The sequence below is a fragment of the Chanodichthys erythropterus genome, chromosome 14, assembly GCF_024489055.1.
Source record: "Chanodichthys erythropterus isolate Z2021 chromosome 14, ASM2448905v1, whole genome shotgun sequence".
NCBI classification, from domain to species: Eukaryota; Metazoa; Chordata; class Actinopteri; order Cypriniformes; family Xenocyprididae; genus Chanodichthys; species Chanodichthys erythropterus.
This window is the reverse complement of record NC_090234.1, coordinates 30,727,332-30,751,684: the sequence shown is the minus strand read 5'-3', so window position 1 is coordinate 30,751,684 and position 24,353 is coordinate 30,727,332. Positions and strand designations below refer to the sequence as shown.

The 24,353-nt window shown below is 35.5% G+C and overlaps 1 protein-coding gene across 6 annotated transcripts in view; it reads right to left on the bottom strand.

The window, feature by feature from the left end:
* Positions 1 to 5,492: 5,492 nt before the first annotated feature.
* dachd (dachshund d) overlaps positions 5,493 to 24,353 on the bottom strand; it is a 121,976-nt gene continuing 103,115 nt past the window's right edge. For 2 of the 6 annotated variants that reach the window (XM_067409645.1, XM_067409648.1), the window contains 5 exons: positions 24,016 to 24,161; positions 20,465 to 20,612; positions 15,464 to 15,607; positions 12,158 to 12,226; positions 5,493 to 7,843 (listed from right to left, as the gene is read on the bottom strand). In XM_067409645.1, coding sequence (XP_067265746.1) covers positions 7,806 to 7,843; positions 12,158 to 12,226; positions 15,464 to 15,607; positions 20,465 to 20,612; positions 24,016 to 24,161 — 545 coding nt within the window. In that variant the 3' untranslated portion in view covers positions 5,493 to 7,805. Of the gene's footprint in view, positions 7,847 to 12,157; positions 12,227 to 15,463; positions 15,608 to 20,464; positions 20,613 to 24,015; positions 24,162 to 24,353 lie in introns of all 6 variants that reach the window. The other 4 variants (XM_067409643.1, XM_067409647.1, XM_067409644.1 and 1 more) reach the window with 3 other exon arrangements.

Below are 24,353 nucleotides of genomic sequence, written 5' to 3'. Positions count from 1 at the left end.
TGGGCAATGTGTTCAAATGCTATTAGCGCTTTCTTTTTTATTACCTGAAGTAATAAGAATGATTCATGCTAGTTAGTGTTTTAATTTGTTCATTAAAGGATTAGTTCACTTTCAAATGAAAATTAGCCCAAGCTTTACTCACCCTCAAGCCATCCTAGGTGTATATGAGTTTCTTCTTTCTGATGAACATAATCGAAGAAATATTAATAAATATCCTAATGCATCTGAGCTTAATGGCAGTGAACCGGACCCACGAGTATGAGCTGAAGAAAAAGCTTCCATCCACATCCATCCATTATAAACGTGTACTCCACATGGCTCCGGGGGGTTAATAAAGGCCTTCTGAAGCGAAGCGATGTGTTTGTATAAAAAAATATTTGTATTTAGACAAGTTATGAAGTCAAATATGTAGTTTCCACCAGACCGCCTTCCGTATTCAAATTACGCAAAAATGGAACTGGTGCCACGTTAGTTCCGTAAGTTGAATAGGGAAGGTGTAGGACATACAGCGTAAGCTTTTTGAAGAATACAGAAGTGCGGTCTGGCGAAAGCACTTGCAAGGCAAGCATTTGTGTTTATAAAGCATATATATATATATATAATATATATATATTTTTTTTTTTTAGAAAATGACCAATCATTTCACTAGATAAGACCCTTATTCCTCATCTGGTATCATTTAAAGCCATTTGAAGCTGCACTGAACTGTAATTTTGACCTTCAACCATTTGGGGTCCGTTTTTTTTTTTGACTGAAGAAAGAAAGATGTAAACATCTTAGATGACATAGGAGTGAGTAAATTATCAGGAAATAATTTGAAAGTGAACTAATCCTTTAATGCAACTTGCACATCAGGCTTCCTTTGTGCTTGAAGACTCAAGGCCCTGGTAGTCATTAATAATATAATTCTAGTTCTGTTCTTCAAATTTCATTGGCAGAGTGGTGTTCCAAGAGCAATGAAAATCTGGGAGTTTTCACTGTTTGTATCACTCCTCTTGTCTGTTTGCACATTCTTTTTCAGTGACTCGTGATATTGTTACAACAGTAGGTGGCAGTAAGTAGTTGTCATTGGAGTGCAGCGGCAAGTCAGTGATTCTCTGCAGCATTGGCTGCGTCCGAATTCGCATACTCTCTTTAGCAGGTACTTATTTTGAAAAAATATGAATGTGTGTAGTATGAATGTACTACATTCTTACGCACACTTCAGAATCTAGCCTATAGGTAGTAGGTCATCCAGGTATTTTTTGTCTACTCTTTTATGAGTATTGTGAATTTGAAAATTTGTCATTCAAACATACTCTTTTTCACCTACTATATAGACCAAGTCCTATCTATTTAAATGGAAGAATCCTGAAATTTCAAAAATTGCTTGCCAAACACACAATTAAATAACATATTTCAAATCAGCAACAAAATCCGGCATGAACTGTTCCATAAATGTTGTTTCTTATATGCTTAAATAGCGTTAAAAAGCTTATTTTTCAGGCTAGACCAGCCAATACGCATGTGCAGTACTAAGCGCGAGTCTCAGGTTTCTATGGGAATCAGAGCTTCTAACGGCAGCTGCAGTGACGCAATGACTTTACCAATCAGTGATTGGCTCTTTTTCTTTGAAGGTGGGATGTATTCCGCCATATTGCGCGTTGCAGTTTCTTCTATTCACAAGTAATAGGAGTGAACTGTCTTTCAATATCTATAGTCTTTGATAGTACTCAGCCATTTTTTTTTTCATAATACAGATTCGTTCAAGTGGTGCTCACTGCAGAGCCAAATTACATCCAGCTCCCCCTCTCTAGATGTAATGGTGGAATTTGACCTAGTCCAGCTCCACCTCTGTGGACCTATTGGGTGGAGTTATGTTTAACGATAGGGTTATGGGTAGAGATAGGGTGTGGTTGGACTGTCTAACTCCACGCATTGGCTCTGCAGTGAGCACCTCTCGGTTTATTTAAAAATAAAACAAGTATGAATGAGTTGATTCTGAGTTCATTGAGTTCTTGAGTTCATTCTCTAAACCGATTCACTGAAACACTGATTCAGTCAGGAACGCCATTACTGTTTGTTTTGTATGAATACGCAACCGATACAATTTTTCAGTGGCTATGTTGGAAACTTGCTGTTCCTGCAGCAAAACATACAAATGATCTCTATCATATTATCTACTCAATATTGTATCTAAAATATAAGCTACTCAAATGTAATTTATATCAGCTGAGAGGTCATGCTACCAGTCTTTGAAAAGTAAATAGCACTGAACATGTGGATTCATTTACAGTTACTCTATCTGCACTAAATGAATCGACTGATATTATCATCTTGGGTATGGTGGTATTAGCAATGAAAAGACTGTGAAATAATCACCTGGAGGATGTCTTTATATGCACACTCGACACAAGAAAAGCACACACACACTCCAAAGTGATGACATTGACACGGTCCATGTTTGGAATGAGCAACGCTCGTTATAAATGTGCTCGACACGGGACGCGATTACAGCACCGTGGATATTTTGGTCTTTGTGCCTCAAAGTCATGTTCTAACTGAAATGAATTTATTACAATATGTGCAGTGATATGAAACATCTAGCTGGAGGGGTGAATCTCGCTTAAATAGCTGGGGCAGAACAAGACATCAAACAGCTCATAACTACTGTATATTTCTGTCTGAAAGAGAGAGGAAATACATCATATTCTCAGCCAGAGAGTCTTGATCCACTGCTGGGGCTACAATGCTGATCTCTGTCTACTAAAATACAAAGCAGGTAGACAAGAAAAACTGAAAAAAAAAAATTGATAGACAGCACATTTGTGCCTTCTTTACTGCATCAAACCCCAACAGTTCAAATTTCACCGGTGAGCGACAGAAACCTTTTATGCTCATGAAAGGGCCGAACTTGAATTACAGTCACCATTGATTGCCACTTTATATGTAGTTTTTCCAAGGTTGATAGAAACTTTAACCTCATTTTCAATAAAGAAGAAAAACATGAAACGTTCCAGACCTTGAATTTTTACAATGCTGCGTTGAATTATGCAGTGATCAGTCAATTATTCATCTCGAAGCCTCTCTGTTACAGCCACGCTTTCAAAAGCATGCAAAATGGACCTGTGCACGGCCGTGCTGTGTCAACACATTTCCATCAGAATTGCTTACGACAGGAAATTGTCATTCAGTGTCAATTCTGCCTAAGCTTTTATAAATTTGAAATAACACTAATATCAATTAGCTGCATTGCATCGAAAAACAGTTTCCTGAGCCAAACATTTAGGTGCTCTCATGGGTCATTTCTGTTGTGCACTACTGTACCTTTCGAGCTCTGCAACTTGTAGACGTAATGTTTTTGTTGCAAATAAGTATCTCTATAAAAAGATGTATCAAACTTTTATAAATATGCTCTAGTCAAGCTCAGGAACTGTATTAATTGTAGCCTAATTTACACAAAGGCAAAATATGAAATTCAAGCATTCAGAAACAAAATTTATGAGACGGTTGTTGTCAGATTTCATTGGTGATTTCAAATATGAAATTTAATCGAAAGCTTGGCAAACAGCTTTGGAGAATTTGATGTTTCCCTATTCAAAGAGATAAGAGCTGCACTTGAATGCGCGAGAGGCGTTTCAATGAGTGAATTGATTCGTTTTAAAAGGACTTTGGTAATGCGCATGTGCATGACGTCATCGTTTTCACAGATTCACGTTTTAGTTGTTTACATAGAGACCGTTTTCAAAAACTTGCCCTTTGAAACCCTTTGTCAAAAGTTTCCGTTTTCAGGCCACCAAAACGCCATTGTCGTGTAAATGAACAGCAGAAATGCATAAAAAGTTTTCAGTGTTTAGTTGAAAACGGTGTTGTGTAAACTGACCCTTAGAAACAGCCAGGGACAATATTATTACAATGGAAATCCCCATGCCCCCCTCCTATTTTGTCTTGGTTGAAGCTGAAGGGTGTTGTTCAGATTAAAGGGATAGTTCACCCAAAAATGAAAATGTGATGTGTATCTGCTTACCCCCAGTGCATCCAAGATGTAGGTGACTTTTTTTCTTCAGTAGAACACAAATGATGATTTTTAACTCCAACCGTTGCCGTCTGTCAGTCTTATAATGCGAGTGAATGGTCACACAATTTATAAGAGTCAAAAAATATGCACAGACAAATCCAAATTAAATCCTGCGGCTCATGGCGGCATATTGATGTCTTAAGACACGAAACGATCAGTTTGTGCAAGAAACAGAACATTATTTATATCATTTTTTACCTCTAATACACCAATATCTATCCAACTGCGTTCAGCATTCACTTAGTAAGGTCTGATCGCGCTCTGACAATGGCAGTGATGTCTCACGCACATACTTCAATGAGTGCTAGACATTACTTCAGTTGTCAGAGCGCGATCAGACCTTACTAAGCGAATGCTGAACGCAGTTGGACATAGTGGTGTATTAGAGGTAAAAAATGATAAAAATAATGTTTCGTGTTTAATATGGATCTGTTTAATATAAACAGGGTTTAATATGGATTTGTCTATGCATATTTTTTGACTCTTATAAATTGTGTTACCATTCACTTGCATTATAAGACTGACAGATGGCAACGGTTGGAGTTAAAAATCATTATTTGTGTTCTACTGAAGAAAAAAAGTCACCTACATCTTGGATGCCCTGGGGGTAAGCAGATAAACATCAAATTTTCATTTTTGGGTGAACTATCCCTTTAATTGTATAATTCTTAATTTATTTCTATGGATGTTTAAAAAAAAGAAAACAGCAGGTTGTGATGTTTTCCATGTAGCTATGCCATGCATATATTGTCATTTTAAGAATATGTTCAATATATATATTTATGTAGAAAGAAAGAAAGAGAGAAAGAAAGAGAGAAAGAAAGAAAGAAAAAGAGAAAGAAAGAAAGAGAGAAAGAAAGAAAGAAAAAGAAAGAAAGAAAGAAAAACAGCAAGGGACATCCATTCAAAATCAAGTAGAATTTCATTTTTGGGTGAATTATCCATTTAGGTGTACATTTGTAAAATGAAATGCTTTAAAATCCACTTACTGTCATATTAAAAAAGTAACATGATTTTCATCTTTACAAACTGTGATTTTATTTATTCAAAACTGTATATGATGGAAGGATGAAAATGAACTGCATAACAGGAGTAAGCCTGGTTGGCTCAGTCCTAACAGTTTATCAATAAGTAATTAAATTAAACAAAGAGATGCAAGTTTCTTCTTGTTTCCTTCTTTCTTCATGCACATTTTGAATATGTGGCTTTTCCCAGGAATATTGTGCCCATTCAGCTGGAATGAATGAAAGGTATTATTTCTCAGTCATGTGTTGTGTAGAGCAGTGTGCTCACTGTACTAAGCATGAGTGGTTTTATTCTGCTAGATATTGTCATTGCTCAGTAACACATGTTTTACAACTCAACCATGAACAATTTTGATTGCCCTTCAGATTAAAATATAAGCACACAGCTTATGTAATATCATACGTGACGTTTTGTTTTGCAGCTGAAAATTTGCAGTCTCTTTATTAGGATACACTTGTGAATTCTTTGTTGATTGAACTACATAAAATCACATGTTCAACTGCATTAAACACAGTGACATTTGATGGTAAAGTCACACCATAAACAGTGTGCGTTTCTCTCTCAGGTTGTTTATAATGACAAAGTGATTCATTCGCAAAAGAGCTTAGTCTAATAATCATTGACTCACAAATATTTTATTACCATATATGACACCATAGAATAGAAAACAGACACACACTCATGCAGCTCCACACTTCAGTGCATGTGTGCAGAAACACACTCGCGCACACACACACACACACACGCACACTTACATACCGTGTCATTACAGGAGACAAGATCAGAAAAGAGGGAAAAGCACTTTAAAACAAGACATCCTTTCAATATTTATGTTTCCTTTACTGCCATAGAAAGAAATAAGGAACAATATGTCCATAAATCTTGCTACAGTGTTTACATCACATAAAAAGAAACTAAAAGGCAAGTCCTCGTTGATGAGGTAAAAGATACTTTGACATGTAGTTTAACACAATAAACATTGGAATTGTTACAGACTGAGGACAAATGTGTGACAAAATAATGTCTATGATTATAGTATAAATAGCTGCCCCATAACATTAGATACGTCCATCTAATAAAGGATCCTTTCAACACATATTCTTTCTTGATTATCCAATAAGTGCCTCATCACCATCATCATCATCATCTACTTGGTACAATAAAAGCCTGTAATCTATGATTTAATATATTCAACATTACCATTAATTAGCACAACTCATCCGGCTGAACTGTTTCAGTCTTTATTCAAAATGTTTTAGTTTGGGATTGCTATGAATACTTGATTTTTGTTTTCTGTTAAATATGTTAAGGACTCACATGGATGTTTGCAATCTTTGCTGGCAATCGTTAAAAATTCTGTCAAATGATGTAAGAATCTTCTCAAACAATTTAAAATAAACAATAAAATAAAAAAGCAACAAGTCTACAATTCTTTAAAACAATTATTATTATTATAATTCTGCAATTTCAATATGCATTTTTATCAAATATGATCCACATGGGGCAATTATGATTAATTATCTTCAAGTTCTCATCCTCTTTTATCTCTGATTTAAAAAATTGTATAATATTATTTTGTCTTTAATTTTCCGATGGGAATCTGTTGCCTGTTAGCGAAGCCATTGACAAGAGTAATAAATATTTATTTAATATGATACATGAAATACTTATTATTTAAAGGGGCCTATTACTGAAAGTAATACACCAAATTGAGTGTAATAATGGTGGGTAAAATTTGGCAATCTATACGACTTTTCCATAAACTGAAGTTGAAATCAATCCATACAAGTTTCAGATTCATATCACTGCAAATTGAAAATGTAGCTGTTAAAAAGATAGTAGTGATTATCAACTTTCACCGGGTGTGAGTGAAGAAACCCTAAGTACATTTGTTCAGCACAGTTAAGTATTTATTGAATAACATGAATTCAGGACAACACATTTACATGCCTGCATGCTTCCTCACCATAGTGGCAGCGAATTGAAAGAATGATGGCTCAGAAACAAAACAAATCTATAAATTCAATATAAACGTTGGCATTGTTCTTCTAATAGATCTACTGCATACACAATACCAACTTTTAACATTATATACAAATACCAAAGTGAGTGAGTTAACCTATCTTCTGTTCATGTATATACAATAATGATAGAAATGAAACTTGATTGTTTTTTTTCTTCTAGTTTAGAAAACATTAAAAGCACATATTAGTCTTTTCTGTTGATCAACATATATTCAAATTCACATTTTCAGAGGTTATTCTCCAAGTTTGGATCTTTAACATCTTGGCAAATAGTTATGACATTGATTTATGTTCTTTTTTTCTTTTTTTTTTATACAAAACAAAACCTCTGAATCAGATTTAATTTTCGAAGCTTTTTCGCTGGTTTAAATACAGTATAAAAAATCTTCAGTGCTGTGAATTTGTTGTAAATATTATCACCGAGTGTACCAAACGGTACATTTTACTGTGCTCAAATTGTCACCTTCGCCAACTCATCATATCCAATCCCACATCTGGCATAATATAACGTTTATATCATCGAGAATAAGAGTCCTAATACTACATTCGGACACAATCCGTCTTCCACATCGGGCCAAGCATAAACCCTTGATGCACCTCTATGAGCGATTGACCTGTTTCTGTAACTAAATTACCCTGCGAGGGGACTCTGGAGAATCTTCATACGATACACGCTGCCAGTCTTCAACACCATGCTGTTAGTACATCACTGTGGTTTTCAGAAAAAGTCTTCCATCTGCTGATGATAAAGGGAGAGACAAAGTAAGTATACCGAACAGAACTGAGCAATAAAGCATTGATAAGTAACAGTGATGCAATGCAAATGCACAAATTGTAAGCCCAGTGGATCAATGTGTGTCACATTTTAAGAACATAGCATTGCCCTCATGATGCGAAGCACTTCACAAATGACACTTTCTATGCATAAATGGAATTTAGCGAAAAAAGCAGCCTTTATTTTGTAATGTCTTCTCTGACGTGCACAATCTAATGAGCTTTGTCCATTTCCAGCGAACCTTCATTGGCGAGAGCATGCCTGAATGGGCGGCAGCTCTCTTTGCCTCTTCTGGTAAAAGCATCTGTTAAGCATGGCTCAGGAGCTTGTTTGACGTTTATTACCAGAACATTTCCTCTGTGTCCGGGAATGCTGCATCACTGCATTAAAGCAGCGTTTTCACTCTTTGACAGTGCAAATAAAATTAAATTCTGACGAGCAAAGTGGGGACTGATCTAGAAAGCTCTGTGGTGGAATAGGTTGAAACGAGACTATTGGTGTGATAGATAATGTATCTGCTGTGTGTTTTGAATTTGGCTTTTTTGGGGATTGTTCAGCAACACCACAGATATGAAATCACTATGATGTGTTCCAATAATTTTGTTTAAAAAGACTTTTTTAAACATATTGATTAATGTGAATCCAGTAATCTGATGAACATTGATTAATTGCTGTAACCTGTTTATTTTTCATAAAAGAGGTTAATATTGTGATCTTGATAAATATTAAATATAATCAAATATATGACTCTAGGCTCACAGAGCATGCCAAAAGCTTAATCCATATTATCTACCCAATTATAAAAATGCTATATAAAAAAAATATTCAGATCATGATAAATGCATGTGATTTTGATTGCCTTAATTTATCAGACTGAACCATATTTGGTGCTGGAGATGTCTTGATACAGAATTTTGATCTCAGACAACAAACTCAAATATTCAATAAAGCAAATAAAACAAAATGATTTATCCTAAATGATGTAGAAAATATACAATTAAAATACCAGAGTCAAATCTAAACAACGTGAGAACAACGACAACAAAAACAAGCAGAAAGCTAATCTTAAATGTACAAATTAGCATATTAATTCTGGGTCAAATGGAGTGTAGCTAAACTAGCTTAAGCAAACAGTGCCAGGAATATTTCTCGAGTGGGAAAAATCGAATGACTGCCATGTTGTTTTATGAAAGAACCCCCTCATTAAAATATGTTAAAACTTTGGCATTTTTATATTCAAATCAAGATGAAAAGTTCATTAAAGAGGATAAATATTTCATTAGATACTAAATAAAACAAAGGAATTTTTGGCTTCTCTCAGCATAAAATTCCTTTGAAAGATTAATTAATACATGTAAATTATGCAAATTATGCCCATGCAAATATTTTATGAAGACAATTAAGGGAACCATTAATTACTGCCTTTTTTGCTTCAGTGACATTCATTCATTTAATTTTAATTTCACTTTAACTGTTTTGATGTTTAATCTTGCAACAAAGAACTTTATCTCCCCTCACAGGGTCGTGTAAACTTGCAGAAAACATCGAGAGGCGCGCGCTGAGCATCGGGAAGAGATACCGGGGAGATATTATGTTCGGTATCACAAGGAATTAGTGGCGAGATGTGCTCCCAGAAGCACGGAGCCAGGAAAAACAGTCAAGCTTATTCTTGGAATGGATTCAAAACACTGGAAAAGCAATTAATAAACACAGACTGTGTTAATATAGCAGAATTACAGAGTGTGACAAAAGACAAATAGAAATAATTAGTTCTCTGAAATTACGCTCTCATTATTTTTTTCCCCCCCAACAGCCAAGTGCTGAAATTATAGCATGTCTCTTTGGTTTTTTTGTATACAGATTGGAATAGAATTTTACCCTCACATGCAAGTGTAATTTATCAGCATCATTTTTTTATGTTTTTGCCATTTAAGAGTAATTATGCCACACTAGTTGTAGGCCACAGTAACCATGACATGAACACACAAAAAATGCTCTTATAATTGAACAGACACACATGCTATTTTAAAACACACACACACACACACACACACACATGTTTGTTTTTGTGAAATGTGGGGACATTCCATAGACATAATGGTTTTTATACTGTACAAACCGTATTTACTATCCCCCTACACTACCCCTAACCCTAAACCTAACCCTCACAGGAAACTGTGCACACTTTTACTTTCTCACAAAAACTCATTCTGTGTGATTTATAAGCCTTTTGAAAAGTGGGGACATGCTGAATGTCCTCATATTTCACCTTTTTTTGTAATACCCATGTCATACCCATGTCATTATACACATTTATGTCCTGATATTTCACAAAAACAAGTACACACACACACACACACACACACATACTTGTTTTTGTGAAATGTGGGGACATTCCATAGGCGTAATGGTTTTTATACTGTACAAACCGTATTTTCTATCCCCCTACACTACCCCTAAACCTAACCCTCACAGGAAACTGTGCACACTTTTACTTTGTCACAAAAACTCATTCTGTGTGATTTATAAGCCTTTTGAAAAGTGGGGACATGCTGAATGTCCTCATATTTCACCTCTTTTTGTAATACCTATGTCATACTCATGTCATTATACACATTTGTGTCCTGATATTTCACAAAAACAAGTACACACACACACACACACACACACACACACACACACACACACACACACACACACACACACACACACACACACACACACACACACACACACACACACACACACACACACACACACACACTTCCTGTGGGCAGTTTTTAAGTAAATTCTTCAAGGGCATTGACCATAAAACCTATGTAATGATTGTGTCTTGTGGAGACATAAATATAGTTTTGTCAGTACATTTTTCTCCAGAAAGACCTTGAGACCTAAATGTCTCAAATTTCACTATATGTCTGCTCAAAAGAACTACTGACAAAAGCAATTCAAGTAATAATGAACAAGTTTCTCTCCCCTCTATGCTTATACTAACTTAAGCAATTAATGCTGGAAAATTATTCATCTTTAGACATAAGAACCATCATAATGCTAATGCTAATGTATGCGCTAAAAAAAAAAAAATTAAAAATAATTTCCTGTTCATCAAGTCAGTGTCACTTGATTTAGTTGGGTAAAAATCATACTCCTTGCACTGGATCTCCATTTATTTTTACTAAAAACTTCCTTCACACACACACAAAAAAAATTAACTAGGCTAATCAAACTGGGTTACGGGGCTTTTACTTGCGACGGGGTATTAAAATGCCATTTCCCACATTTCATAGCAATTTCCACACACTATTTTCAAAGGGAAATTGAGACCACTCAAGACGACGTTTTTTTGTATCACATGTGCTGCTGGGTACAATTAAAATAGACATCAGAGCGACGAGCGACTTAACACTTAAGGTGTAGTTAAAAGAGTGTGACTGAAACATTTGCAAATGGGCAAGTGTTTTTTTGTGAAACGATACCAGACTAAATCGGGTCCATAAACACCCATAAACCTATAAAGTGTGTGTGTATTTATTTGAGTGGGTGTGTTGTGCTCCACTGTGGGTCATCTTCAGATAATGAAACTTCTTATTATGCTCATTAAATTGCATTGGTCTCTGAGGTACACAACATAGACAAGGTCTTACTGTCAAGGGGGACTATCTGTAAAATTATTCTATCCAGTGATTCTATCCATATAATCTTATCCTTTACCTTCATCTATTGAGCTGAACACCATATTGACTGTGATATACATGTGTGTGTGTGTATGTGTATATATATATATATATGTATATGTACATATATCTTTTGTGTTCTGTAGAAGAAAGAAAGTCATACAGGTTTGGAAGGACCTGAAGTTGAGTAAATGATGAAAGAATGTTCATTTTTTTTGGGTGAACTATTCCTTTAATATTATTTTAATACATCCCTGCTGGTAAAAAGTACAAAACAAAAGTACAATTTTAATTGACTCAGTGGGCTTGTTTAATGTTTAATCTTCTCCTTGTACCTTGTTTAATATCCCATCAAACTCCTTCACACACTCACAAAGAATTAACTCTCCATTTCAGCAGACTGTGTCACTGTCATATTTTCATATATTTTCCCAGTCTAGAAATGTTCTCTTGACATATCCCACTGATCTTGACCTTCGTCTTGAACTGTAGGATCTACGGCCCAGATGGCAGGCTGCATGCATGAACAGCAGGCCGAGTTAAAGCGAGGCTCATATACCGGAGCTGAGCCGAGATTTATAGTCTCCTGAAAAACACGTACCTTGTATTGTCCTCTCAGCATCTGTTCTGCCACTGCTGCGGTCAGTCTCTATCTCCTGGGTCAACGAGTCTGGCAAAATGAAAAGATAATGACGATTAAACATCCATGACATCTGTGCTTAATTAGGAAAGTTTTCTAGCCTCGTCTTTCGTGATGGGTGGAGGGTGGATGTGCTCAGCAGATCGCTCGGGTCAGGGCGAAGTTTCGACCAATGGATAAGTGGTGTTCTGAATACTGAACAGAGCATTTCGCCACATGTTAGTCTAATCCTATAGATCTTGCTAGGCTTGGTACAGATATAGCTAATGTAGAATATACTTGTTTCATTTAACACTTTAAAGCAGCACTTCTCAAAGTCCGGACTCCGGTCCGGATCCGGACCCGGAGGGAATTCAATCCGGACCCGCCTCCATTTCGTATTTCAACAGCAGTAATTGTGTGTAAGGGATTACAAATCTGGATTTCCTACTTTGATAAACGCATGTCAAAATCATTTGTTTAGTGTTTTATGTCTTTTTGGAGATGGTCCGAAATTAAAGCGAAGGCGAGATATTTAAAGTTTTCCTCCGTGATTCAGTTGCCATGACATCCAGTGAGCATATACTTTTGATGTAATTGGACACGAGTCGCGCGGCGCGACGCGACGTGTACTTCACTGCAGTAAGCGTTTGAATGGGTACGTGAGCAGTGGTTCTCAACCTGCGGCCCGTCACAAATGTAAATGCGGCCCGCGATATGCCGACCACAATAATAATAATAATAATAAAATTAGCATACAATTTATTTTTGTTTTAAAATTTAAATTAAAGTGAATTAAATAAATATAAATGAGCTATAATGCTTTATTTGTCATACAAAATAATTTTGGTGAGCGTTTATTATTTTCATACATCAGGCAATGTAGGCTAATGACACAGTCACTCAGTTAACGAAACAAACACAAGTGCGCGCTTATAGAAGAATTCAAACAGTAGCCATTAATTTTGTAAATTTAAGCCTCAAAATGGTCAAATTTGTTATTAAAGGAGAAAAGCTAAATGTGGAAGATAAAATGAAGGAACACATGCAAACAAGAAGAGTCGCAGTATCAGCAGTAAAGGTAAGAAGAATCAGTTTGCTGTTAGGCCTAATGAGCGAGATGGGCAGCCTTCCTGTTTGCTCTGTAATAAAGTCTACTTGACAAGCAAAACCTACAATTTCAAAAGACTGAACTGTGAATTCGATGTGTTTGTTTGATGTATTTTAAATCAGTAAAAATAACCGCATCAGCGCACCCGCGGCTGGAATGAACCCAACTCTGCGCGCTCGCGGATCCGATGCTGCGCGAGGGATTGCGACATGACAGAATGCTTGATATCGTCATTGTAATTAGCCTACAGTGCGCTCAGTGTTGTTTGTAAAAAGAGCTGAGTAACATTTGCTTATTAAGGCGTTTATGTGATTGTTTGGTGACTATTGCGATGCTGTTGAAGAGAGTCATACAGTCATACAGAATTAAATAGCAACTTAAAGTGATCTGTAGTATATACAGTTTGTGTGTTCATTGAGCATTACTGATTATTATTGTAAAGCTAATTTCAGTAAGTTAGTTTTTATTTGTTATTTATTGTGTGCAACATCTTGGTATAATAGTAGTATATTATCTGCTAATACCATAACATTAAATCTGATTGGTTTGCATTCGTGACGTCATATGTAAATTATATGCGGACCGCGAGACTTGCACTTGGACCATTGTGCGGCCCACTGGGAAAAAAAGTTTGAGAACCACTGCTTTAAAGGGTTAGTTCACCCAAAAATGAAATTTCTGTCATTAAGTACTGTCGTTCCAAATCCGTTCATCTTTGGAACACAAATTAAGGTATTTTTTGATGAAATCCGAGGTTTTTTATCCCGCATAGAAAGCAACGAAATTACCACATTCAAGGTCCAGAGAAGTAGTTTAAGACGTCATTAAACAGTCAATGTGACTACAGCGGATCAACCAATGTTATGAAGCACTGAGAATACTTTTTGTGCGCAAAAACAAAACAAAAATAACGACTTTATTCAACAATTTCTTCTCTTTTGTAAAGTATTCTTGTCGCTTCATTTTTGTAAAGTGTTCTTGTTGCTTCATAACATTAAGGTTGAACCACTGTAGTTACATTGACTATTTTAATGATGTCTTTACTACTTTTCTTGACCTTGAATGTGGTAATTTCATTGCTTCCAATGAGAGAAAACAACCCCCCCCCCCCCCCCTTCAAATTTCATCAAAAATATCTGAATTTGTGTTCTGAAGACGAATGAAGGTCTTGAGGGTTTGGCACGACATGAGGGTGAGTAATTAATGACAGAAATGTCATTTTTTTGTTAGAAATTTCTAACCCTTTAATCATTTTAGGATGTATTAGAAATGTGTCCAGTGCAGTGTTATTTCAGTATTATTTATATGCTATTCTAGAATTTATGAATTTCTTGAATTAGTTTTTTATATTTTTATATCTCTATAGTTTTAATTTATTTTTATCTTAGTTTTAGTAATTTTAGCACTTTAACTTAGTTGACTTTAAGTTAGTTGACTTTAAGTTAGTTGACAAGGCAACATTTCTTTTTTTTTTTTGTTTTTTTTAGGTTCATCATTCATATTATATTTTATTTAATTTTATCTAAGCATTATTTAATTTAACAAAAAGTATACAAAATGTAATGGTTTTAATTACATTTTAGTTAATAATAGCAACTCTTGTGCTCAAATTACTTTGACACTAAACAAATTTGAAAAAGAAAATGCTTGTTTTTATGGTAGATATGGTTTTTAAATGACCTCTTATCACTGTCAAATACTGTATCATGACCACTGTGTACTGTATAATTTGTCCCAAACACATTTTCTGGATAAATGTGAAATCTTCAAGTCTCTTTTAATATATAATACAATTTACAATTAACTTTAATTAATATTTCATGCCCAATTGTGTATTTTTTTGCTCAGTAGCTGTGTATTAATTGGAATCGTGTACTCTATAGTCACCCGGTCATTATCCCAAAATAAACCCCTGCAGTGAAGACCCCAATGTGAATGTTATGTTTTGTGGTAATGACTGGCTTCCTATATCATCTAACATACTGAAACCTATTTCATCAGATTATTCTCAGCCAAAATACCACACAATAAAAGAGGATATTTAACATGAAGTGACCATCATCGACATTGCAAATTCCATATCTTGGAATCCACAACTCATAAAACTTAACAATGAAATGGAAAAATACACCCTTTACCAAATTTAAATATGTCAATGTTCTGGTAAGTTGTCTCACCGTTGAGTGATCTGAGACTTTCTGTGGGTGATGTCTGTTTCAGGGTTTGCTCTGCCTGTTCTCGTCGTTTTGACTCATACTCCAGTGCCTCCTGCAATTTCCTCTTTGCTTTCTTCTCCTTCTTCAATCGCTTCTGAATGATCGCTGTGTGCAAAGAACACAGAAAAGCAGCAGTCAAGGACCCCAGTCATATGCAGAAGTATATCTGATATTAAAGAATAAAGGAAGGAGAGCTGGTGTTCAAACTCTGTCAGCGAGGAAATATTCATAGAAAAGTTGCAGCTGAAAAAATGTTCTCGTTCAATGAGAAATTGACTGTGTCATTAGCGAAATAATTGAGCCAGCGATAACCTGGATTAACCTAGGTTAAAATGCCAATGAGACGAGGTTAAGGGAAACTTTCTGTGAAGAAGGAGAGAAAAGAGGCACACTGAATATTAAACAGAAGAAAGCTGGAGGGCTGTAGGCACATTTATAAGGAACCTTCTGTGAAACTGCCTTAATAAGCTCAATTTGATTCATTATGTAGGATAAATACAAAGAACATGAGACTATTAAGTCACACTTAGAAATACTTTTGTGCAGAAAAAAATCTAAATCATTTATTGATGCTATAATGTAGATTCATAATTATATGTTCATGCAATAATAAAATACAATACAGTATGTAACTAGAGGCCATCTGTAATGCACATATCACTTTTAATCTCAAAGAGAGTTAAATTATTAGCTAAACTATTATCAATCTGTAGTCCAATCATGGCCTTCCCCCGAGAAATATTGTGGCTCATTTAGAAACATTTACCATATAAATTACTTATTTTATTCATGTTTCCATGAGTTTAACCACACTCACTCGAATGGAGGCTTTGTACAGTACATCTTTCTAATGCACCCTGTGCATTTAGACATCATCTATGTATGAAGTTACGGTAATATACTGTATTCCCACAAGCACTTCTGCACACATAATCAATTTGTGCTCATGTATCGATCGTAATGTGAATATGCCTCATTCTGCTCGATTTATGACCTTGTCTCTATCACTTTGGCAGCACGCTTTTTTGTGTGCTTGTAATTAACAACTGAGCTTGTAACATGGATTTTCAGGTTATTTTAATGCACTTTTGCACTAATTGTTCTATACTTTGAAATTATTCATTGCAGTTCATTTAAGGAGATATTTGGTACTAGTCCATGCAAACATTTTTGTGGGTGGTTGCTTATAAGCACACGACAAAAAAGGCCACCATCAAGTCTCAATAAAAATTGATCCCTAGAATTTTCAGCAGCAATTAATTCTAATATGCTGATTTGGTGTAAAAGTAGCATTTCTAAATATTATCAGTTGAAAACTGTTGACTGTGATTCATTTTGTTTTTTTTTTATTCCTGAATTAAAGTATTAAACATTTATTTAAGAAAAAGTAAGTCTATCTATTTTTTTTTCTATTTATTGTTAGCTAGTCAGAAATCAAAAGTATGGTAACTAAAAAACAATTAAAATTCATGTTCTTAGCACAACCAAGATATGAACAAAATTCAAAATAAGGGGAAAAACTTTGATAATGAATTCTTCAGATTTTTTATAACATCTGATATATTTAAATGTTGTATTCTAAGCTTAATTACAGAGCTCAGTGTAAATGAGTACAACCCCTTTGAAAATTAACATTTCAAACAATATCTCAATGAACACAAAAACAATTTCCAAAATGTTGACAAGATTAAGTTTAATAAAACATCTGTTTAACTTATAACATGTAATTAAGGTTAATAATATAACTTAGAGAACATATTTTTCAGTTTTACTCAAATTAGGGTGATGCAAAAATGAGTACACCCCACAACAAAAACTACTACATCTAGTACTTTGTATGGCCTCCATGATTTTTAATGACAGCACCAAGTCTTCTAGGCATGGAATGAACGAGTTGGTGACATTTTGCAACATCTATCTTTTTCCATTCTTCAAGAATGACCTCTTTTAGAGACTAGATGCTGGATGGAGAGCGATGCTCAACTTGTCTCTTTCCCATAGGTGTTTGCTTGGGTTCAGATCTGGAGACATACTTGGCCACTGAATCACTTTCACTCTGTTCTTCTTCAGAAATCCAACAGTGGCCTTAAATGTGTGTTTAGAATCATTGTCATGTTGGAAAAGTGCATGACGACCAAGGGCACGGAGTGATGGTAGCATCTTCTCTTTCAGTATAGAGCAGTACATCTGTGAATTCATGATGCCATCAATGAAATGCAGCTCCCCGACACCACATAAGGACACTGCCACCACCATGTTTCACTGTAGGCACCATGCATTTTTCTTTGTATTCCTCACCTTTGCGATGCCATACTGTTTTGAAGCCATCAGTTCCAAAAACATTTATCTTGGTCTCATCACTCCAGAGTATAGAGTCCCAGTAGTCTTCATCTTTGTCAGCATGGGCCCTGGCAAACTCTAGGCGGGCTTTTTTGTGCCTGGGCTTTAGGAGAGGCTTCTTCATGGACGCCACCCATGCATGCCATTCCTCTGCAGTGTACACCGTATTGTGTCATTCTTTAACTGCAGTGAACTTGCATGCCGATTTTCTTCAACCCTTCTCATCAGAAGATGCTCCTATCGAGGTGTTAACTTCCGCGGACGACCTGGACGTCTCTGTGAGATGGTTGCAATTTCATATTTTTAAATTTGTTTTACCACTTTTGCTACAGTATTTTGACTGATAAGTAAAGCTTTGCTGATCTTCTTGTAGCCTGAATGAATTTCTTTCTCAGGTCTTGTGATATTTCTCTTCCATGTGGTGCCATTGCTGACAGCATGAAATGGGAAGGGGTTTTAACACCCTTTTATGTTCAACTGTCCGATGGACACCTGTGTAATGAATAATTAGACTCACCTGTGGTTGAATTCTAATATCTGTAGACTTTCAGTGGAGCGTATTCAGTTTTGCATCACCCTAATATGAGTAAAACTGAAAATTTTGTTCTCTAAGTTATATTATTAACCTTACTTTCATGTTATAAGTTAAAAAGATGTTATATAAAACTTAGTCTTGTCAACATTTTGGAAATAGTTTTGTGTTCATTGAGATATTGTTTAAAATGTTACTTTTCAAAGGAGGTGTACTCATTTACTCTGAGCACTGTATGCAGATTCCTGCACATGATATGCGGACAAAAATATATATTGTGGCCACAAAGAATTTGTTTACACAAATTAAGAATTTTTTATCTCGTTTTAGTAAATCGTGGACACGATTTACTTATTCGTTCACTCGTTTTAGTAAATTGTGACCAAATTGAACTAATTTGTCCCTTCATTTTGATTTTGATTTAACTAAAACAAGGGAACAAATTATTAAAAAAGTGGTCATGATTTAGTAAAACGAGGGAACAAAGAATTATATCAGACATGTGATTTACTTGAAACAAGGGAACGTGTGTATTTACACTAAGTGCAAAGAGCGTCCCTTGTTGCAAATGCCATTTACACTAGCTCCGCCCACCTATATCTGGTTGGGCCACAATTTTTAAAAAAGTAATTTTTTAACGCAATTGATAAGGGTTCGAATCCGAATGAAAATAATGTTCTAAAAGTAGAAATAGTGTGAGTTAAAATAGAGTGTTTAATATTATTAAAAGTGTTTATTGGGTAGGGTTAGGGGAAGGTGTAGGGAGGGTTTTTAATCTCCCAATAAGGCAGCATCCAATAAATCATTTTAATAAATATAACCAATTACACTCTATGATATTATTGCATCCTGTTAATATACAAAAATACTGATGAGCAAATAGTATCTGCCAATATAAAGTATAGATCGCATCTACTGTAATTACTAATTACTCTTATTGCAAAGAACTGATACATTTACATGGTGTAGATATAATCTATCGCTATTTTTGTAAATAGCATATCACTAATGCATTGGACACACTTATTGACTAGCTAAAACTTTCTAAGACTGAGCTCAACAAACAAAGACTGTTTCCTTCGTCTGAAACCGATTTAAATGCTTACACACGGAATTTAAACAAACACGACTGAACACAACTGGCTCTGACTCGGCGCATTTGGGCATGATCAGTCATAAGTATCAAATTACATTCATAATCGGTCTTAAAATCGTTAAGTGTGTCCACTTATGCTGCTATTGTCACTTAGTGTAAATAGAATATATTGCTATTTTCACTTATTGCAAATAGCATCTACAGCTATTTGCACTTAGTGTAAATAGCATCTATCGCTAAGAAAATATTCTATTTCAACTTAGTGTAAACTGTATCTAATTGCTATTTACACTTGGTGTAAATAGCATCTATCGCTCTTTGCACTTAGTGCAAATAGCCACTGCCATTAGTAAAACATGCTGATGTATTAGTAAGCTGTGGGAACAAATTGTTATTCTGTGGCCACGATATACACATTTTTTATCCCGCATGTCATGTGCAGGGTTCTGTATAATAATGGTGGTTGCTTTTGCACCATTCCAAAACTTACCCAGAACATCTTTAGTAACTCAGCAATGCTCTTGTGATTGCCTATATTTCTTAGCATTTGACTAACAATACCACGAAACCACACAAAATCACACATGAAAGCAACACACTCAGAAAATGTATAATCTTTTACATTTTATCACATAAAATTCTAATGTTGGTTTCATTTTTATAGATAATTTTATAGACAGAAGTCCTCAACCTAATTAGTCATACTGAGAATTTACATTTACAATGAAGCAGCTGACATAAAAAGATGACACATGGTATATTTTTCACGTGGCAAGAAAAAAAGCCCTAATAAATACAATTCACAGGAGCAAATATGGCCCCTAAATGGAATTTCTAAAATTGGTGTTGTATTAAAACACTTTGCCTTTTTAATTAAATGCCTCTAGAACCGGGAATCAAACTATATGGGTGATATATAAATTGTGTTTACTCTATGTGGTTTAGGTGTGTGTGTGTGTGTGTGTGTGTGTGTGCGTGTGCGAGTAGTACACACCTCTGTTCTTCTGCTCGACAGCCAGTTGTTTCTCCAGGGTTTCCCTGAGCTCTCGCTCTCTAAACAGCTCCATCTTCAGCTCCGTCTTCTCCAGCTGCACTTGTTTCTCTTGAGCGCGGGCGTTATCAATTGCCACCTTTAGCAAACCCTTCAACAGCAGCAAGAGACAAAATCACATTATACAAAGTCCACACACACCTACTCAGGAGTCAATAAACTATACCAATGCTTTACTTTATGATAAAGCAGTGTCACTTTAAAGTTACAAAACTACTTTGAAAAAAACTTTTTGTCCAAAGTCAATGTCAAAGACGAAGGTATTCAAAAAAGACTGGATATGAGGGTGAGTAAATGATAACAGAACTTTCATTTTTGAATGAACTGTCCTTTCAAGTTTGATCACTGTCTCATTTCTTCAAAAGAACAGCAACATGTCATGCACCCAATATGAGCTTTAATGAACTTATAACTTAACTGTTTGTCAGTTTGTGAAGCAGCAGGATGTATAAGAACGATCAAATCTTGAACTATAAAGCAGCCTATCTCAAAACAACAGTTAAAGCAGTATTCACCATTCAAACAGCGCGGTGACCATTTCAAAACAATTATTCCCTGTACGCATGCAATTAAGCCAAATGCAATGGGCTATATCATACTAATTGTTCCTTCTTATGACCCCAATTTAGACAAAGTTGCTTTATCTCAATTTTCTGCTTGGGTTCGTTTTGTTGATTTGTGTGTGAATGTTCAATCAAAACATTACCCTGAAATCATGATTAAAGATGACTGACTGAACTGAGTCCTGCTAATTAACAATGGGGCCGAAAGCAGCGCGATAGATCTGATGGCCATATCACAAGAGCAATGAGCAAACCTCTCACTCCCCATACTGTACCCACATCATTAGTCTCAGAGGCGGTGTTAATCAACTACATTCATCTTTCTGACTGGGTCTTACTTGCATGACAACCACAGTGGTGATCAAGGGAGCCTTGGTAAATATATGCGGCTGTGCATTTGTTTTGATGGGGAAAAAACATCAGCTGGAGGAGCACCCAGAAAACTAGCATATTAACTTTTTGCTACACCTGCCACAGACAACTGAAGTTAAAATATAGTTCAAATAACTTTTCTATTTAAATATATTTTAATAAAGCTGAAAGCTGAATTTTCAGAAGCCACTACTCCAGTCTTTATATCACATGATCCTTCAGAAATAATTCTAATATGCTGATTTGCTGTTCAAGAAACATTTCTTATTATTATCAATATTGAAAACAGTTGTTCTGCTTAACATCTCACCTTTCCTTGTGGAATAAAAGTATTACTTTCTTTCAAAAACAAAAATATAAACTGTATATAAACTTTTCTCTACTCTTCAGCACTTACACATCTGCTTAAGTTTTTGTAAATTCAAAATTGCAGCATTGCTAATATTGATGACTTGTGCATGATAAATTGCTTGTTTTCCTCATTTGAAAGTTGCTTTATATAACAGTATATTCTAAATGATTACATGTAAACAGCATAAATATTTCTTAATGTAGGATTGTTTGGCTTAACCTCAAGCATGATGCAAATATCACTGCACATCAGCCTCCCTTTACAATATTTTCCAAACAGTGGCTTAAGACTGCCATAAATTGTGATAAACGACTTGATGTGCCATCTCCTTCCATTATGTGTAATCTTCAGAATCACTGGTGTTTGCTGTGTTTTGACACATGAAGTGATAAGATCATGACATGTGTCAACTGGCCAGTCCAGAGTGGGATAAAATAAAATGTTACTATAGCAACCAGCAGATAGCCTGCTAAAATTCAAGAGGAAAATTCTTTGATGATGATGTTTTATTGGAATCACTAAATTACTAAATTATGACTTTTTTTTACATTTATAATTTATTGGTAATACTGAGAAGTCCAATTCACAATTCATCAATGTGGTTTGTTCAAGTTTAGCAATTTGGTTAATTTTAACATTAATTTCGGTTGTTTAATAGTTTCTTTGGATGTCTCATTTCAATAAGTTAACCCTTAAATGCATACCTCGGGTCTTTAGTGACCCGAGACGTCATTCACTACCCTCCTCCTCGTTAATTTTTTTAAGTTAGACATCAACCTTCTTGGTATTCCTCAATCAATTCATTATAAAGAATATAACAAGAAAAAAATCATAAAATTATAAAAGAATGCCTATTTTTGTATTCATTTTTTGTAAAAATTGTATAGGGTCGCAAACGACCCGAGGTATGTATGCGTGTACATATATTTTTTCTGCACAACAATAATTGAATCTTAGATGACAGAATAAGTGCAATTCACCTTTATTCCACAAGGTGGCAATGTCTGATACACAATGCTGAAGTGACGACTCATTTAGACAGAAAACTAAATAATAAGAGAAACATGAAATGGCTCAGCGATTTACTGCAGAGCGAGTACTGAACACAATCAAATATGACTGTAACTCTTACTGGATGGATCTAGTGAAACTGTTAGCGATCGAAATATTGATTTTGAAGATGTTGAAAATTATATAGTTCTGAGAATATGTTTGAGATCGTGATTTGGCTCATATTCGTGACCTCATCCATAAAACTAGCCCATTATTTGCTGAATTTACTGGGAAATGAGCTCTGACGAGGACAGTGATGATGGCATAAAACATCTGCTCAAATGGAGCCCTTTCAAGCTCCAAAAGGTAACAAAATATGATTTATTTTATTCTTCTGTAATTGTTACTCTAATATTAGAGGAGTTTTATATTATCACGACAGGTAGAGATCCTTCCGTGTTAGATATAGATCCGGGTCGATAAAGACCCGAATATGTAAGAATGATTGGCGAAACAGTTAAAAACATTTAAGGGTTAAAAAAAAGTCATTACTCAACACCATTTTCGAATGGACATTTGGGGAAAATATTCAGTCATGCCCTAGCTTAAACTAGTACAGACTTCGGTACCAAGTCGGTGCTGAAGTTTTAAAAATGTGACACTTTAAGTGCTGTTGAGCAGATTCGTGAACACCTCTGATTGGCCTTTGTGTTCACGTGCTCATCAGATATGTCTGTAATTGGCTTAAATGATCAACACTTCAAAAACATGTTGTAAATAGTCATCAATGACACTCTTCGCCGAGCACTCACACAGAAACACGCGGGAGATACAAATGCTCCCGCTTTCAAATTCAAACACTCCCGCGTTGATTATTGAAGCCAATCACAGACATATGTGTTGAGCGTGTTAACACAACGGCCAATCAGAGGTGTTTACAAATCCGCTCAAAGCGTCACATTTTTAAAATTTAAATACTGACCTGGTATCGAAGTCTGTACTTTTGACACAAACGTAAACCAACCTAAGGGCCTTTGATGGTCTTAGCTTGTTTTCCAACATAACACATATATGCATTTATATGCATACATACAAGCATTTTATTAATGTTTTGTGAATAGTCTAAATTAGTCAAGGGAGAACTGGATCAAGAAAGACTGTTCATGGTGTATTTCACTCTCTGCTAAATATCTTCTGACAGAGAGGTCTCTTACCTGGATGTTAGTCAGAAGGGTCTCTATAGACGACAGGCCATCAGGGAACAGGAAGGGTGAAGGGAATCCTGGAGGTAAAGTCTGACCCGCAAACGACAGCCTCTCATAGCCGTCTCTCGCAGTTGGCGTGCACATGGGGTTTTCTTCTGGTGGCAAACAGAGAAACATACACATTCAGCACAACAGATGACACACTCCATGTAGTACTGTGCTGTAAAATAAATCATTATTTTCCTGAATTGGTGTTTATACACCCAGATTGTTTGTGAGATGTAAAATTAACATCTATACAAGCATGCCCAATCAAGCACATATGATTGATAGCCCATTCTGTCAGT